Here is an 18405-nt window from a genome sequence, read left to right as displayed (position 1 = left end):
ACCTTTTTGAAAGTGGTGCCACAAGCTAAACCCCATAACCTAAGTGCCACTCTAAAACCTTTCCCCTGCCCTGATCTGCTGCTCTGCTTTGTGCTCCATGCCCAATCACCTCTCTCTACTCCCTCCCTGATCCACCACACGCTATGCAGAAGTGGCCATGCCATGCATGATGCCCATGCTGCAAGGTGGCCACCCCATCTTAGAAGATTGCAGGACATATGGTATGTGTTGCAGATCAGTTCTGCTTAAATTTTTAGAACCACGTTTTAGAATTAATCACGCAATGAAATCAAGGGACACTTCAAGTCTCTTCTAGTTATTGTTGCAAGCTGCCTGACAATTCAGGTAGGCTACAGAGCATCAGTTTACTGTTTAGAACTGGAAGCGTTTAACTCCTGAGTGTTATAGCATGAAAGCTTTTTTTTTTTTTTTTTTTTTAATTTTAATCACAACTTAGATTTGCAAATAATTCCATAAAGTAGAATGGGTTCTATAGCCACAGTAACAAATTTGACACAGTTGCAACTGCTGGAAAAGAGGGATGAGGAGAGGGGAAGGAAGACAAAGAAACATCTCACGTATTTTATTTGGATTGTTGATTATTTTCTCTCACACAAAGCACACTTTTTTCCAAAATCCAGGTGCTGGAAATTGGGGTGCAATTACAAGTAAGGAAAGACATTAGCAGAAGTTTTCTACCACTTCAGCTTTTGCCAGACAAAAGAAATAGTAACCCTGTGCACAATCCACAGGGAACAGAACAACAGCTCCCTAGCTGGTGCTACTCAATTACTTACTACAAAGAAAGACCTTTTATTCTTCAGTTTCCCTTTCCTAAACAAGGTATGTTTCTTATTCAAGGGTGTGCTATACGTAAGGAAATATGGTACACGGAACCAGACAGACAGAAGACAAGATGGGGCTTTCTGAACTACATGTATGAGTAGCCCTGAGAGAAAAGAGCTATGAAGCAAAACTACCCTTTGTAAGACCTCTCACCTAGAAAGGAGTGCAGTCATTCCATTCATCTTGCTAGGAATTGAAAATGATTCTCCATATGTTTCATGGTCATCAGTGTCAAAGAAAAGATAACAAATGAATACAATCTGCATGGGTATTTCATGGTCATCCACTCAGAAAGTTTCTTCTTGCATCACAACTTTCAACTCTTATTTACTGCAGAGGAAATGAGAATTCAAGCATGGAAACTCCCTGCCAAAGCCATCTTTCCTCAGTGCAACGTCACTATGTGACTGGTTAGCCCATTTTGTGGAGAGGTCACAGTCAAGTGTATTGACCTAAGATTAAAGATCAAGTCCATGACAGAGAGCCCCTCCTCCCCTGTTTCCCAACCTGTAGTTCTAGCCTTCTAGCCACAAAGGTATACTCTCTTCATCCCACCCCCCCATTTTCGAAATGAAAAAATGAACAAAAACTCCACTCTGTGAAACCTGGTTGACTTTGAAGCTAGCAGGTGACTACTGATAATCAACCTTATAGAAAATAACACTTCTGTCTCTCAAACTGTAGAACATATTGTAACAATAACCATTTAAAAGAATAAATGTTATACTTGCCAAGTAGCTGCCCCCCCACAACTGAAGCCATTTGCATCTATTACAATCGTTAAAATCTGACCTTTATACCTATGTTTTATTTTTTTCCTCTTGTGCTCAAACTGCATTTCCACTTTTCCCAGATGTATAAATAAATTAATCTCAGAGTTCACACACACAAGTCTAGTTATTTTATTTTTTGTTAAGTTATCTGTGCAGTCAGTTTAAAAGAACAGTTAACATGATGAATACAGACAAACCACAAAAGCATTAAGTACAGTATCTTAACAGTTAACACTGAAGAGGCAATGACCACATTGAATGTGTTTTTGTTTTTTATCCTGGTCATTTCAAACAACCTGAAAAGTTGAAACATACACAAGTCTAGTTCAGTTTAAACCTGATGTTAAGCAGCAAGTTGCTCACCGATTGCGGCACAGTATATGGCATTTACTGCAAAAAGCTACAGCAGCAGTGCTTCATGAGTGAACTGCATAGAATAAGCCTCTTCGGCAAACATGAAATCACCATGATAAAAACATTATCAGCTCCTTAACAGGTCTAAATTATGCAATCTTCATAACAAAATTCTGTGGGGATGCAACTGTCCTCATTTTTCTCCTGAACTGTTAACCATAATTTTATCTATTTCCAACAGACATTATGTGCTTGCTCTAGAATCCATGGCAGTAACCTTTCCCAACTAACTGTTTTGTGTACAAAACAGGTAACTGCTGCTTGATCAACGTATTACAGCCCCTTCTATAAAAGCAATATGAATCTCTTTTAAAAAAATTATCAGCTCAAAGAAAAACCCAAGGTACATTCAGTAAAATGGCTGCAATAATAAGGCATGTATTTAGAAAATATATCCCACTAAACAGATTCTCTTGGTCAGTTAAAACTTTTGCCTTACCAAAGATTAGTTTGCACTCATTAATTCAAAAGTAAGTGCTCAGGTTAAACAGGAATATTTTAGACGTACATTTGGTGAAACTGTCCAGAAAAGCATTTAAGAAAAAAACATGAGTTCTATTGGACTGGCAAAACCTATAACTTACAACTTTTCACATGTACACTTCCACAAATACAGCCTTGTTGTGTAAAACCCCCAAACATGGAAGTTTCTACTTGAGACATCTGCAAAAAAGAAAAAAAAAAAAAAAGGAGAATTTTCCTCTATGTATACTTTAACATCCTCATTACCAAGTGACATAATTCTTATTAATCCCATAATATAAACCTTATGGTCATGGATCACAAATGTTATATGGTAGGCAGACTTAGTGTTATTGGCAGCTAGGTCACAGCAACATTAGTAAAATAGTGTTGGCTACTTTTTACAAAAAAGACAGACTGGCTACAAATAAAAACAGATGCCTAGAGATAGAAACTGAGTAGCTGGCTAGAAGTTCAGGACAAACTAACTTCACAGAGTTCTATATTCATTCATTTTCATTTCCATCTTATTGCATACTTGATCAAAGAAAGTGTCAGTACTCAAACTTGTTCAGATTTCCCTGATTAACTTGCTCCAAAGTCCCTGTATCTCACGTCTTGAGAGCTACCTTGCTGGGTATCTGTATTGCTATAATTTCACATTTCTTCACATTGTCTGAAACTGAAGACTCCATGTGGGTTACCCATGAGTGGGAGAGACTGGAAATGTCAGCCTTTGTATGTGTACATCCTATACACACTAACAACTGAAATGTACATAAAGTATTCATGCCCTACACCAAGACTGCAGTCCTTTTGAAGGCTAAAATACATTAAAATTGAGAACAAGATGTCTTAAAATCTTCAGGAAAAAAAAAAGTGCTCCAATATTTGGCTAGCACTGCTTGGTTGAAAGTTTAGTGTCCTGGAATGACTTGTATGTACACCAAACACACACTGGTTTTGGGTATGTCCTGTAAGGAAAACACTTAAAACAAGTGGAAAAGGAACCTGAATTCTTCTGGTTAGTTTGACTGCAACAGAGATTTTATTTCCTTCTCCCAGGCTCACCAGGGAGGAGCACTGAGTAGGAAAACTATCAGTACATGTAACCACATTTTATAGAAGATATGTGCAAAGTGAATGAAACCATACTTGAACATGTAACCCTGTAATATAGAGCATGCTTATAGATACATGCTGGTAAACAAAGACAGAATATAGAACTTCTATGGAAGGGTCAGGACAGGCATTAGATTTTAATACTGACACATCAGGAAAAATAGCAGCTCTTTGCAGTGTACTTCAGTGAATACTCTCATTTCCAAATCCTCCTGCATTAGCTCTTAAACAGTATCCACAGATAATTTAAGATATAAAGGCAGTAAAAGTACTCTTTTCCCAGACATAAGTCTATTCAAAGAAAGAGCCACATGTTGCTGCTGTTACTTGAAGTTCACATGAGCCAGTCCACAAATCTTGAAATCAAGGGTTTGTAACTTGTAATTGCTATGAAGTTTTAAGACAATTTTCTTTAGTCCTGCTGGACAGAATTTTAAATACAGGACACCTCTGGAACTGTATCGACAAGACGCATCCAAGTTTTATAAGACAGATAAAACTGTCCCCCATGCGGATTTGTTGGAAGCTTACTTTCTACCCTCCCTAATATCAGAGACAGCACACACATTCTCCTCCATTAGATACACTTCAAGCACTGGTCACCAAAATTCCTGCAATAAGGAGTTTAATTCTATTTGAAGAATAGTGCCAAAAGAATTCAGGTACTGTATAATTGGGAGCAACTGCTAAATCACTGGCATCAAGCAATCGCACCAGCACCAAACACGAGGTACCAAACATATCGCTATAACACTAATAAAGTGTTAAGAGTGGTGCCCACCAAATTGGTCAGAATTTATTAACTGGTTCTAGAAAAAAAAATGCCTGGTATCCAATACTTGCCATTAACACATTTAAAGGGAAGTGCTTCGAACACGAGCAAGGAAGTCACTTCAGAAAACTGAACAATGAGTTCTCATCTCAGACACCAATCCCCAGTAAAAATGAAGACAGCGGATCAGGTACGATGACAGAGGTCTAAATCAGGATTGTTTTGCTTTCTAGAGATCAGAACCAGGAAGTCAGGCTTTGTCACTCAATTTTTTTTCCTTAAGGAAGAACGTTAAAACCACCACATCATCTTGTGCATCTAGTACTGATTTCTTATTTATACTTAAAGTTACTAAACCTCACTTCAGAATACTTTCCAAAGCAGGATATCCTTTAAACATCTTTCAAGTTTACATGCATTTACAGGTTGAATAAAATATATATTTATATATAGCTAAGGACATAAAACTCGATTTCACTACAAGCAGCTGCAGTGCCATAAAGGAAAAATAAGTTAGTAGTCATTTCCAATCTGAAATGCTTACTATGTTCAGACTAATACAAAGGCTAAGCCTATAGACCAGGAAGTAGCATACATTTGTGGGGGTTGGAGCTATAGCTGCTCACTTCTTCTCTCTCCCTACCTCCTTTTTCTCTAGTCATATAAGGCTCATAGCTGAAGCCCTTCATGAACCTTGACTGAAGTAGTGTATACTTGATGTCCAAAAGTGAAGGTTTACAGCTATTTGTTTTTCCTCTCATTTTTTTTTCAGTAAAACCGAACTGCTGAATCATACAGTGCAGAGGTGCTTAACCATTTGTAGTTGATGAAGTAAGGTCTCAGGAGATCTGCTTTAAGTTGCTTCTTCTGCAGGTGTTCTTCGTTGCCGTGGCAACTTCTGTCTACCTCTCTGTGGAGTAGATGGAGTCTCCTGTTCAGCTTCAGACTCTGAAGGCTCATTATCTCCCTCCTGAGATCCTGTATCTCCTATCAACTCTCTCAGGAACTTGAACTTAGACAAAAACAGTTGCCAGACAACATACCAACCTATAGGAGACAAAAAAGGCACATTACTCATTTATTTCATGTGAATCCCTATTTTCCTACCTATATTTGTATTTTCAAAATTTAGTCAGTAGCCCATCAGTCTACTGCTTAGTTGCCCTAAAAAGGGTTCCTGCCTCCCCAAAATTTTTAAAAGGCCTATTATTATTATTATTAGGTCGATTCTGCTGTTAAACCTCTTATTTAAAAACATTTTAGTTTGATCTTCTTAAATTTGCTGAAATGTAATCTTGGTTAAGTAACACCTTTGCACATTCACAAGCAGCTTATGTCCTTTTTCAAACTTGATTTTGTCCTCTTCCAATTAAAAGGCAGCAAATCGTGACTTCAGCAGTGTTGTTTCCCCACATGTAAAATGGGAATGCTACTTATAAACTTACGACATTCTTGTGAAGAAAGTAGTTATGACTTCACATGCAACATACAAATGTTATTTTTAATATGTATTAGTCTGCCTTGCTTAAAGACAATGACTAACACTTCAGTTCCTGTTGGAAACTGGGCAAATCTAGCTGATCACAAACCTTAGTCATAGCACCTCTATGAATTTAATTAAAAGTCCTCTTTACCCAGAGCTAACAGAACCAGCCCTGCCCAGTTATGCAGGTGTCATTGGAGAACAACAGATTTTCTTTAAACATATAGAATTCTGTAAAAGCCATCAAGGAAAACGAGAAAATTCTCTCATGTGGGAGCCAGTGGTTGTATAACAAAGTTCACTTTATTTCCACATTTGAATCTGAATCTTTCCCAAAGCAGACAGCCGTCATTGAGGGCATAAACAGGCTTTACCCTGGCTGTCTACTTTCAGACAGCCTTTGCACATATTAAGTCCCATAAGTTCTCTCCCAGCCTTTAGAGGGATCTTTCAGTTAGCATCTTTTGTGTGTTCCTCTAGGTGACAAAGGTATGTCTGCCATATTGTTAAGAGTTCTGTTCTCATCCTTAACATATGTGTCAAATATTTCTCTCTCATTTCTGGATAGAAATGAGGGGTTGCTGAACTCCAACGAATCTCAAATATTGGATTATTGTGTTGATGTCTTAGAAAAACACAGAAAAACTTGCCTTAAAAACAGACTCTCCATGATATTCTGTTTTTTTTAAATTGTGTATTTTACTAGATTTCATTCAAGCCTACATGAAGGAACAAATCCACAAGATGCTCATCATTTTCACAAAAGGACCTTAAAAGAAATTGATCCAGGCAGAGAAGGACCTGGGATTACAGTAGACCATAAACTGAATATGAGCCAACAGTAAGTGTTCTTGTTGCCAAAAAGATCAACAGCATACTAGGTTGTATTAACAGCATAACTAAGTTGCTCCACTTGCAAATCAAGGGCCACGACCACAAGAGCGTGGACATTTGTTTCCCTGGGGACAACTGGCAGCAGGACACCTTGTGCTACTGCTACTTGTCCCCGGATGAATGCCTGTGCCATGCACACTCTGGCACATGGCAAGTTACCCTGGGTGGGATAGGGGAGGCTGAGGCCAGCACTGGACTGGCCCCAGCAGCCTTAACTGGGGTCCTGAGGGCCTCCTGGGGCTGCAGCAGTGGTGATCCTGATGCTCAGAGTCTGGCTGGCAGCTGGAATGTGGCTCTGGCCAGCCAGGCTCTGGTTTTGGGCAGCATGCACTGTCCCCACAAAGCCTGCCCCATTTTGGGGGGGGCAAGTTTTTTTGACACCAGGATATCCCTTTGTGCAGGCTTTTTTGCCCACCCCCATGCTGCTACCTCACAGCACCACCTGAATGTGAGGTATGTGGCCCTGCAGATGCAGCTGCAGGGCCACATACTGCATGGCCACACTCATCTGGACACAACTACGGGAAGCAATTCTTTTTGCTCCATTCAGCCCTGGTGAGTGTTCATCTGGAGTACCATGTCCAGTTGTGGGTCCCACACTTCAAGGGGGAATGTGGACAGACTGGAGAGTCCAACAGAGAGCAAAGAAAATGATTAGAGGCCTGGAAAGCATGACTTGAGGAAAGGCTGAAAGAGCTAGGATTATTTATTCTGGAGAAGTGAAGACTGAGGGGGGATTGATAACAGACTTCAAGTACCTGAGGGATGATTACAGAGAGGACAGAGATGGACTTTTCTGAGGCCGTAAGGGACAGGAGTAGAAGCAATGGCCTCAAACTGCAGCAAACAAATTTTAGGTTGAAGATGAGGAGAAACTTTCTGACTAGAACAGGCACCTAGAGAAGTTGTGGAATCTCCATCCCTCAAAACTTTTGAGAGCAGGCTGGACAGACACTTGGCTGGGCTGGTTTAATCAGAGATGATCCTGCCTTGAGCAGAGAGCTGAACCAGATGATCTGCTGAGGTTCCTTCTAGCCCTACTTTTCTATGGTCATATAAATGTTTCTCCTAAGGGACACCACAGAACAAAGAGAAATGAAAGTATTTAATCTCTACCACAAAAAGATACAAGGAACTTTATACTAATTCATTTAAGCAGTAAATGGAATGCATTTAATAACTCAAATTACAAGATAAGAGGGAACCTCCATTAGAGTCCATAAAGCATCCAACACCCCTCTTGTAACTGCAGATGGAGCCACTTGTTATATAAAACAACCATTAAAAATATTTTCAGTTCACTTACAGATGCATTGAGAGTTAAGGACAAATATTTCTTCAAATAGCTTGAGTTAATAGTCTGTCATTTCTAAATATTACCACAAAGAAAGATTATTTCTTCAAAACTCTCTAGTTTAAAGATACAAATTTGGACAAAGTAGATACCAACCAACTTGACCTTAACTATGAAACCAAGATAGAGAGAGAAGCCAAGTACATAGTGCAGTCCTTTGTAAACACATAAGCTTCACGGGGAGCTGATTTAAAAATGCTCAGTCGCATTCAACCTGAACCTGGTCATATAAATATATTTATATTTTAATATGTAATATTTTAAGTTTCCAGTTTGACACCTATTTCTCAGTGTCCCTGCCAAATGTTGAAGTTTCTCTACCACTTGTAAAAACTGCCTATGTACTGGGGAAGTTGCCTCCATAAAACTACTCAAAGCGGAAAGACTTTTTTCCCTAGCATCTTTCAGACATAATGCAAGCTCTTATTTAAGACAATTACATGAAACAATAGCTAGTAAAAATGATAGTAGAGTTGTTTTCAAGTTGAAGGTGTCTCTCCTAAAATACAGGAGAATTACAAAAGTGCTGAGCTCCCTTATGACAAAAGCTGACCTACAAAAACAACATAATCAAGTAAAGAATTACAGCAATTAACTTTGGAGAATGAAAGGAAAGAAAAAAAGAAACAAAAAGAAAAAGTGTTGACAGATTGACTTAGCATTTTCAAATTTCTCACTAAGTGCTGGTCTCAGTCCAACTCTGCCTTGAGGATACAATGGCAATTTGGTGACAGATTCAAGTTACTTTGGTATTTATAGGTCAGATAATAATGCTCATCAAAAACTACTGATACTGGAGGTTATTAAAAATCACTAAATGATATCATTAGACATTGTCCAGACTGTATAACAACTGCAAATTCCAAAATTATATTATGTTATAGTGTGGGCTACATATAAAGAGACTGACCATCTATGTTTCTTCAGCCTATCCAAAGTTTGACAGCAGTTATTACTTCGTGAGACAACTTACATTGGATAGATAGTACTGTATACTTTTTCTTAGTCAAGTGAGTTATATATACACAATACGGATGTAAATGGTTAAATGACCATTATATTTGTACCGTTTACTGCTTACCATTTAGCAGCCTCCAACAGGAACAGCCCTGGCCCTGGCCCTTCATATCTTCACTGTGAGCCCGACATTGTGCGGGCATCAGGCTACTGGCAGAGTGAGCACAGGGACAGGGGGAGTGAGTGCGAATGAGCCACTAGGAAGCACTACCCAACTGTGGAGCTGCAGTTTCCCCTCACCGCCACGGGCAGGGACAAGGGCTAGGGCTATGGATAGGGCTGGGGCTACAGACCTCTCCTGTGCCCAGATCCCCTGCTACCATGGAAAGGGAAGGAAGGAGGTGCCAGCCAGCCAGCCTGCCCCCACCTCCCCCAGGCTCTGTTGGGGCCTTCCCACTACAGCAGGGCAAAGGGCGACAGGCAGGCTCCCTGTGCCTCCTGCTGTAGTGACCCCAGACCTAGAAAGCTCCTCCACGCTGCCAGATTGAGCCTTCCCCAGCTTGCTGGCCTCTGTTAGGCGTACTGTGTCATTCCCCCTTCCACCCATGGTGCTGAGGCCACACAGGGTCTGGCCCAGCTGGCTCAGCCTGAGGAGGCATCTCAGCAGCTGAAGCAGGCAGTGCTGGGTCTCAGGGGTCACTGCCACCACCTTGCATCATGAACACAGCCTGAAGGTGTTCCTGTGAGGTGGTGGCATAGCAGGGTGGCACAGCAGGGATCCCAGGGGGAGCATTAGGGCTGCAACAGTGGCCTCCCAGGCTGGAGCTGCTGCACTGCTGCCCCTCAAGAACATCCTGGGGCTGCACTCACCGCACACTGGGCAGCTGCCATGACACCTCCTTGGACCAAGCCAACCACACGCTCAGCCCCACCTCAGGGCCGGGCCAGGCCCTGCACAACTGGGACCAGACCCCTCTTCCCCCAGGGCGAGCTGGGGAGGGCCCAGCCCAGCAGCGCGGAGGAGCCATTCAAGTTCCAGGCTGCAGTGGCACGTGTAGTGGGAGGTACAGGGAGCCTGTCACCCTGCCTGGGCCCCTTGCTGTTGTGGCAGGAAGGTCCCAACTGACTCCTTTGGGGGGAGGCCTGGCATCTTCCTCCCTCCCTGGGGTGGCAGAATTCGGGCACAAGAGAGGTCCGCAGCGCTGGCTCCATCTGCAGCCCCAGCCTCTGCCTGTGGGGGCAAGGGGATGCCATGGTTCCTAGGCTGGGCTGCACCCCCTAGTGGCGCAGCCAAGCCTGCCCATGACTCCCAACCAGCGACCTGGAGACTGTGCAGTGCCTGACACACAGTAAAGACATAAGGAGTCAGGGCGAGGTCAGTAAACTACGCATGTGCTATCAGTTAACTGTTGAACCGATACAATTAAAGGTTAAACGGATAATTTTTAAAACAATATTTATATCCCTAAAATACATATACAATTAATCACAACATAAACATTTGCAGATATGACTGCAAGTCACAGCAACCCAAACATGTAATGGTTCACAAACACACCACCTAATTGCGTGATAAAATGTTTGTTGGTTGCAATAGGCAGACAAGGTTCCTTGGGTGAACTGGATATCTTTTATTAGACCAACCCAAATAGTTGGAGAAAAGTTATTAAGCAAGCTTTCGGGTTCAAAAACCCTTTGTCAGGCTAAGGAAGTTTCAGCAGTTGGTGTGTGCTCTTTCTGGATGGAATGAAAAGTTGGTTGTGATTACATTTAAGATGCATCTTTCTTGCTCTTTCCCACATCCATATTAAGACTTTTGAAAAGGAAGAGAGAAATTCTGATGACACCTTTTCTCTTCTTCTCTGGCAAAACTAAATGGGGAGGATTCCCAATATTGAGCTATTTGCTCTTTTCTTTCAAAAACAGGCTTGTGGTTCAGACAAAAAAAAAAAAAAGCAAGCAAGCACTGGTGATTGGTACAATTCTTTTTTCTACCATTAGATACAGAGACTTGCAAAAGCCAAGTATGAAGCTCTGAAGTACCAGAGAAGGATGAATCTCTCTCTCAAATTTATCCACACAGTCAACAAGAGAAGGATGATCTTCTGATTAAAAACACAAGACAGATTCTATCCCTGGCTCTACAAAACTGTTTGTGATCTTGAGAAATAGAGGTGCACCAATATATTAGTCACATATCGAATTGGCATTGATAAAAGGAAAATTAACATTATTGACTATTGGCTTTTTTTGGCCAATGTAGCCGATAACGTCACCAATAAACGCTATGCGCATGCACACAGCCTCACACATGCACACAGCTAGGAATGCAGCTCGGCTGCTTGGAGAGCAGTGTCCAGTGAAGGGACGTGGAGGCCCCCACGGTGAGGGAGTAAGTGGGACAAGGACAAGGGCAGAGGTTAGGGCAGGCACTGTCCAGCCAGTGTGGTGAATGGGACCACAAGGCAGGGAGCAAGACCAAGCCACAGGCAGCTTGTCCAGGGGGCGCACAGGGGTGGGCAGCTCCCCACTGCTACATGCACTCCCGAGGGAGGCATGGGGGGCATGTGCCCCCCCAGATCTGTGTGCAGCACAGAGGCAGGCTGCCTGCTGTGGGCTCAGGCCAGGGACTGCACCAGCCTCTTTCCAGGGAGCTGGGCCAGGACAGGCTCAGCTGCGTGAGGTGGATGGCAGCAGTGCTGAGAGGGGTGACTACAAGGGGGCTACTGGGAATTTTGGGGTGGTCATAACCCCCCAAGCACAACCACTGATTGTGGCAGTCCACTCACTGCCTTTTACTCGGGACCCTGCGCCGGCCATGCACCCTGTCTGCCTCACAGTACAGGGCTCCCGAGGGAAAGGCAGCAGAACAGAGTGCCCCAGGCAGGGGTGCCACTCAGAGGAGCTTGGTGGGGGTTATGACCAGCCCAAAGTTCCCTGCAGCCTTCCCTCCCAGCACCGCTGCCACCTGCCCCGCGCAGCCGAGACTGCCCTGAGCCCAGTACCAGCGCAGCCCCCAACTGGGAAGAGGCAGTGTGCATGCAGCGATGGAAAGCCACCCCCTCCTTGCCCCCTGGACGAGCTGCCCGTGGCTCCATCCCACCCCCCACGGTCCCATTTACCGCCCTGGCTGGGTAGCGCCAACACCTCTGCCCCACTCCCTACCTCACCATGTGGGTCTTGATCTGCACCCCCATGCCCCTTCCCCCCATAGACTTACCAGCAGGATGCTGCTCTCCAAGCTGCTGAGCTGCCTTTCTGTAAATTAGCTATTGGGTCACTATCAGCCAATACGGCTGGTTAATAATCAGCTATTGGTTAACAGCAAAGAAAATCTTTATCGGTGCACCCCTATTGAGAAAGTAATTTAACCTTTGTACCCTTTTTGATCTTTACATTTGGGTACCATATCCCTACCTCATAAATATTCCAAGGCTAAATTCTGAACAGTTATAATACTAAAGTTAACTGATGTCTATATAGCACTCAGATATTAGGATGATATTCACCAGTGATGTGCCAAAATAAAATAGAAAAAAAAAAATCTATAACATCTGGAAAGAAAAAATGAACCATCTATCTACTCCAGCGTTCCACTCAGAGCACCCAAAAAGACTTACATACACACACTGTGGAAAATCATGCAAGTGATTTCACATGGCTCTATCAACAAAGCAGATCAGCAGCAGCAGCATGCTAGTACTGTTTGCATTGCAATCTGCTATTTAATAGTGAAAAGATGATTCACGCTGACTGAAAATGTTGATCGTTATATTAAGTATGAAGTTTAGCAAAAAGATTCAGTCAACTCTTTTTATTAAATAGAAGAAAAAAATCATTAACTCATGTCTTTCTAATACTGGGTGAAAAACAGCCTGGCCTGCAAATGATCAACCGCAACCCCATAATACTTCAGTGCAATTATAGTGCCTGGAGAAAAAAAGCTACATTTCTGAAAGGGCTTTCTTTAAAAAAAGGTCAAGTCTAATCTAACTGTGACTGTAATTTAAAACTACCGATTGCAATGCTTAGTCAACATGATTTACATTCAGAGTAGCAACTCCTACATTTGGCACTTTACAGTAACTGTTCTTCTCCAATTCCCCTTTTCTAAACATCTGCAGTGTTACAGAATATTCTCATTTCAAAGGGCTGAAAGTGATATCTGTACATCTTTATGCATAGGAAACAAACTGTAGGAAGGGAGAAGGGAGAAAGGGAGGGGACATACACTGCCAAGCCCCACCCATAAATTACCAAAGCAAAATACTGTTCAGTTTAATTTATGCAATTAAAAATATAATTATAGTGGTAAGAATACTGATCTCTGACTCAAGAGAACAGGATTAAACTCCCTGTTCTTCCCAACAGTTCTTATGGGACCTTGGGCAAATCACTTATAGTTTGGCCTGTGCCTCTATTTCCCACCTGTAAAATAGGAAAAAAAGCAGTGTCCTGTTATAGAGCTATGCTGAGGAAATGAAGTGCTCAGATACTATAGTAACAGAGTCATAAAATATAGATTGGTTGACTCTATAAAGCTCCTCTAAGACTGGTTTTCCCTCAATGAAACTTCTCTATTACAGACAAGGCTATCTTAGGAACAAGGACAAGGAAATACAAAGAGTATTTATTTCCTATTTATAAAAGCTTTTAAAAAACAACTTCAAAGAAAATATAGTTTTCTCTTTTTATTCCTTGAGGATAGTGTTGGGGAGAGAGAGAAAGAAACGAACGTCGGCTTTGTTATCTTCTATGTATTTTGATGCTCAATGCTAAACAGAGCGATGAAACAACCAAAATGTAACACTAAACACTAAAGAAAGCTCCTTGAATAGTCAAGGCTCAGGAATTCCCCTGCCTGCAACTTACTTTAGCCTTCTGAAAAAAAAATGGTGCACAGAAGTCCTCCATCTCAGCAATGTCTCTTAAATCGGCTCTTTTTGGCTAGGGACAGACATTTAAAAAGCCTGAGCCTGAATTGATTCAATCTTTGTAGGTTAGTTTAACCTGAGCGGATAGAACTGATTTGCAAGTGAAAGGAGATGCGCTTTTGATTCCGGAAATGCAGGCACATATCTGCAGTGGCTCAGGCTAGAAGTTGGGGGGGGGGGGGCAGGCAACGGCGTGGCCCCCTAAGGCAAAGGGAGGAGGGAAGGGGTTTATTTCCCCCTCTGTCCTCTCCCACCAGGGATCTGCAGTCACGGTCTGCTAGCCCCGGCCGCTGCCTCTGCCATTCGCACCCAGCCAGGCAAACCCCAGCTACGGTCCCCCTGGGGGAGAGGGTGGAATAAACCCCTCCCTATCCCTCCAGCCACCCCAAATTCAGCTTAGCCCCCATAACCACCCCTCTGAGCCCCACCACCATCGCCTCCCCTGAACAGGCTACAGCAGCTCTGCTCCCCGCTCCTGCCTGCAGCATAGCTCCCCAATGAAGAAGAGGCTTGCACATCCCAGGACACCATTCCCCTCCCTCACAGGTCCAGCAGTAGGGGTGGGGGTGTGGCCAGACACAAGGTGGCATGGCCCCCTGAGGTGAAGGGGACAGGGAGGGGGTTTATTCCCCCCTCCATCCTCTCTCCCCGCAAACAACCCCAGCCGGGATCTCCCTGGCTAGGTGTGAGCGGCGAAGGTGGCAGCTGGGGCTGACAGACCCTGGCTGTGGCCCCCGGTGGGAGAGAGGACAGAGGGGGAATAAACCCCCTCCCTATCCCCTTTGCCTTAGGGGCCATGCCAGGCCGGAGTATTGCCATGCCATAGGCAGTGGCAGCGGGGAAGCCGTAGGCACAACACAGCCCTGTGTAACAGGTGTGGGGCGCTACCCCTATGACTTCACCGCCACCGTCTGCCCACCTGGCAGCTGACCGCAGTTTGGTGGCACAGGCAGTGCCTACCAGTATGGCCAGGGTGGGCCCCCTTTATGGCAGTGCTGGCAGGGAAGCCACAGGGGCTGTTCTGCGTCGCTGCAACTGGGTAGGGGAACTGTGAGCACGGCGTGCCCAGCTCAGCACCCAGCAGCCAAAGGTAATAGGGCTCGGGACTGAAGGGGGTCAGCCTATTCCATGTGTGCTACTGCCGGGACCGGGGCTGGCCCAGGCTCCGCTCTCCAGCAAGTAGAAGGGGCCACCAGGCAAGAGCTGCTCCCCCAGCTGCATGCTCAGCTGGATCTGCCCCAGGCTAGCTTCCTGCTGGTGGGACCAGGGGGCGGGGTTTAAACACCCTCCATCTCTGTTCACTTGAGGCTGTGGATGGGACTGGCCATGCCCCCCTGCTTCCACTCAAGCAGTTGGGTGGGGAGGGTAACGCCAGACAAGGGCTGCTACACATAGGCCAGGCAGAGCCCGGCTATGGTCCCCTGGAGAGAGGGGGAAATAAACCCCCTCCCTGGCCCCCTTGCCTAAGGGGGCCATGGCAGGCTGCCATGTGGCAATGCCCCCATCCCCACTCAGGCTAAGGAGCGGAGAGGAGGGCCCAGCCCTGCTCTCTGGAGCAGAGAGCACAGCCCAGCCCAAGGCTGCAGAGCATGCTGGGATGCTGGGGGACTCTGGTTTAACTTAAACCAGGAAGGGGTCTAGGAAGTTCCATAAACCAATTTAACCCAAATCAGTTAAGCCTGATACTACATTCAACCAAGTTTACCTTAACCAGTTTTGGCCATTCTGAAACTGGTTTATGTGCACTGAACTTATGTTTTGTTACAGATTTAAACCAGTTTCTGATCACTCAAACCAATTTGTGTTTAACTTCTGTCCCTAGCCATTGAGACTAAATCCATGAAAAACCACACCCCCTTACTCAAAATTTCATAAGAGCAGAAGAGATTTTCAGCACTTTTCTATACTTAAAATTGTATCCCTCTGCAGTCATAAGTTATCTCAATACAAGCAAGTATATGCAAGCATCTGGGTTCAGTCTGGCTGATATTATATCCTAACTGTAGTTCTCTGAATTTGCATGAGCACTGTAGTGGTCTTAGCACTTTTATAACAACATAGTGTTTATTCAAGGCTGCCTGATCATGAATCCATATTTATTTAGTCTGATGTGGCACAGAAATACAATAATCAAAGCATTAGAATCCATCATGGCAGGTCTTGACATGTCACAGCTTTTTACTACCACTGAGAAAAGGCAGGAAACAAGTGCCACAGTAGTGAAGTATAAGAAAACAGGCTTAGAAAGAAGTTGAAGGACATTAAATTAAACATGTCTGAAAACAGGAGAGAGAGATGTGGAGAGGCACTATACATATTAAAATGGCTGCTATTCAAGATCCAGGCTGGTCTTTACATTAGTTGTAGAATTACTAGAGTGTGCATCTATACAGCTCCCTCAGGAATACCGACTGCTTTTCATTCAGCAAGACAATCCAGCTTTGCCCCTTACTCACTGGAGAGAGATATGCTGCATCCCACAAAGTGCTCTGCTCTTCATTCGAGAGCCTAGCCAGACAGGGCTCTAGAGCAGTGATTCTCAACCTTTTTCGTACCAGGACCCATTTGTAAACAGCAACAGCCAGTCCTGAGCTAGTGCCCCTCACTCCTGACCCACTGCCTCCCACCCCCAGGCCCCACCCGTGTCCGGGGGAGAGGGGGGAGAAAAATCAGGGAGGCTCCAAGCATTCCTTTGAACACTGGAACTCTGCCAGCCTGCAAGAGAAAAGCCACGGTCTCCCGTGTTTTTCTCCTTTAAAGGAGAATCCATTTTTTAAGTTTGTTCGTGACCATTTTATGTATTCTCACAACCCATGGGTTGAGAAACACTACACAGAGTACAGGGAGAGACACTCCCCCGATAGTATCTCCACATGAAGAAAAGTCTACACTGTACTGAAGGAGTCTCAGCTCCAAACCCGTGAAAAGGGGATGGCTTTTCTGGGATGCAAGGCAATATGTTCAGACTGACAGCTACCTTGATTAGCTCTTTAGCCAGGGACCACAAAAAAGACTAACATAGGAGGAAAGAAAAAAGGAAAAAAAGAAAAAAGAAAAGGGGCTATCATAATTACGAAATCCAAGAGAGGAAGTGAGGGTAAGAACTGGAAAGAAGAAACAAAAGCAAGTTACTTGAGGAACAATCCTACTTTCAGAAGTGACTGAAAAATGGCCAATTTTAGAACCTCTCAATGGTTTCTATGTCAGATGTGCTCAGTTTACAAATAGAATGTTTGTCAGCAGCAAGTCAGGCATCCCTCCTGTTCAAAGTCATCAGCTCCCATTGACGAATCTGGCAATTGTGGATGCCCAGCAGTTCTTAAGAACCAGACCACCTCTTCAGGGGATTACTATTTAAATAGGAATGCAGATGTCCCATTATAGGCATGAATATCTAAATACACAGTCTTTGCACGCCGAACACAATGTTTTATAAATGACTAATTCTTGCCCATTTTAACTATACTGGATTTTTTTCCTCTCTTCACTTCAGAAAAGTGGCAAAAATCTGACAGTTCTTATCATGCAACCAAGGTTCACAACATACAGTTCACCGTGGCACAGATGAACCAGCTGATCAAGATCAGCTTCAAAGCCCATTAGGTTTTTTGGCCCCAGTGAGTCCTAGTGCAAGGCCTGAGGCAGCTGGAACTGTGTTCTAATGTCAGACCCCCTCCTAGGCAGCTTATAGGCATTGCTCTTCGTCAACATTATTCTTTAACTTCACCAGCTCCGCATCCTATATGGTTTTATTGTGTTAAATATTTTTCCATAGCAATCAACGTGCCACAGGGAATACTATTAGTCAAGCTGGAGAAAAATGGGAATTAGTACAAGAGCAAAGGTGGACAAGGAACTAGCTACAGGGGAGACAACCCTGGGTAACATCTACAGGGGAATGCTCAGGCTGGAAGGAGTTTACCAAGAAAAGTTTTTCAAGGACTGGCTTCGGGACGGGTGTCAGCGGCGTGCTCAGCAGCTGTGACGCAAACAGTAGCATCATGCTCAGAGCAACATACTGATGGAAAAAACTTAAAAGGCCTGTGGCCTGCACTGACTGTACAAGTGAGACGAGGGGTGGGGATGAGAGACACTCTACCCTTCAAGGGGAGGAAGGAAACCATTAGGCTCCCGCTGGGTACTATAGAAAGTAGGGCAGATTTGCACCCTATAGACTAGCGGTACCCAATCTTTCCACACCATGGACCAAAAGGGCGGTAAGGTCTATCTGCAGGACAGTGGGCTTGACCCAGTACGCAGGGCTGATGCAGTAGGGGTCCAATCCAGCTGCAGGGAGGGGGGGATGCACAGCCCAACCCGGATCTGGACATGGTGCAGGCGGAGGGTGTGGAGCCCTGATCCTGACAGTCCCTGGAGGGACTGAAGCCCCCCCC

The 18405-nt window shown here is 44.2% G+C and overlaps 1 protein-coding gene across 1 annotated transcript in view; it reads right to left on the bottom strand.

Annotated features, from left to right (window-relative positions):
* Positions 1 to 1732: 1732 nt before the first annotated feature.
* Positions 1733 to 18405, bottom strand: part of SMIM13 (small integral membrane protein 13) — a 25731-nt gene continuing 9058 nt past the window's right edge. The window contains exons 3-5 of the mRNA XM_025206218.1: positions 8640 to 8673; positions 7525 to 7603; positions 1733 to 5436 (exon numbers count right to left, since the gene is read on the bottom strand). Of these exons, the coding sequence (XP_025062003.1) occupies positions 5243 to 5436; positions 7525 to 7603; positions 8640 to 8673 (307 nt within the window). The 3' untranslated portion in view covers positions 1733 to 5242. The remainder of the gene's footprint in view (positions 5437 to 7524; positions 7604 to 8639; positions 8674 to 18405) is intronic.

This window comes from Alligator sinensis, unplaced genomic scaffold, assembly GCF_000455745.1.
Source record: "Alligator sinensis unplaced genomic scaffold, ASM45574v1 scaffold253_1, whole genome shotgun sequence".
Lineage (NCBI taxonomy): Eukaryota > Metazoa > Chordata > Crocodylia > Alligatoridae > Alligator > Alligator sinensis.
Note: the sequence above shows the minus strand (reverse complement) of the source record. Positions and strands in the feature narration are given on the sequence as shown.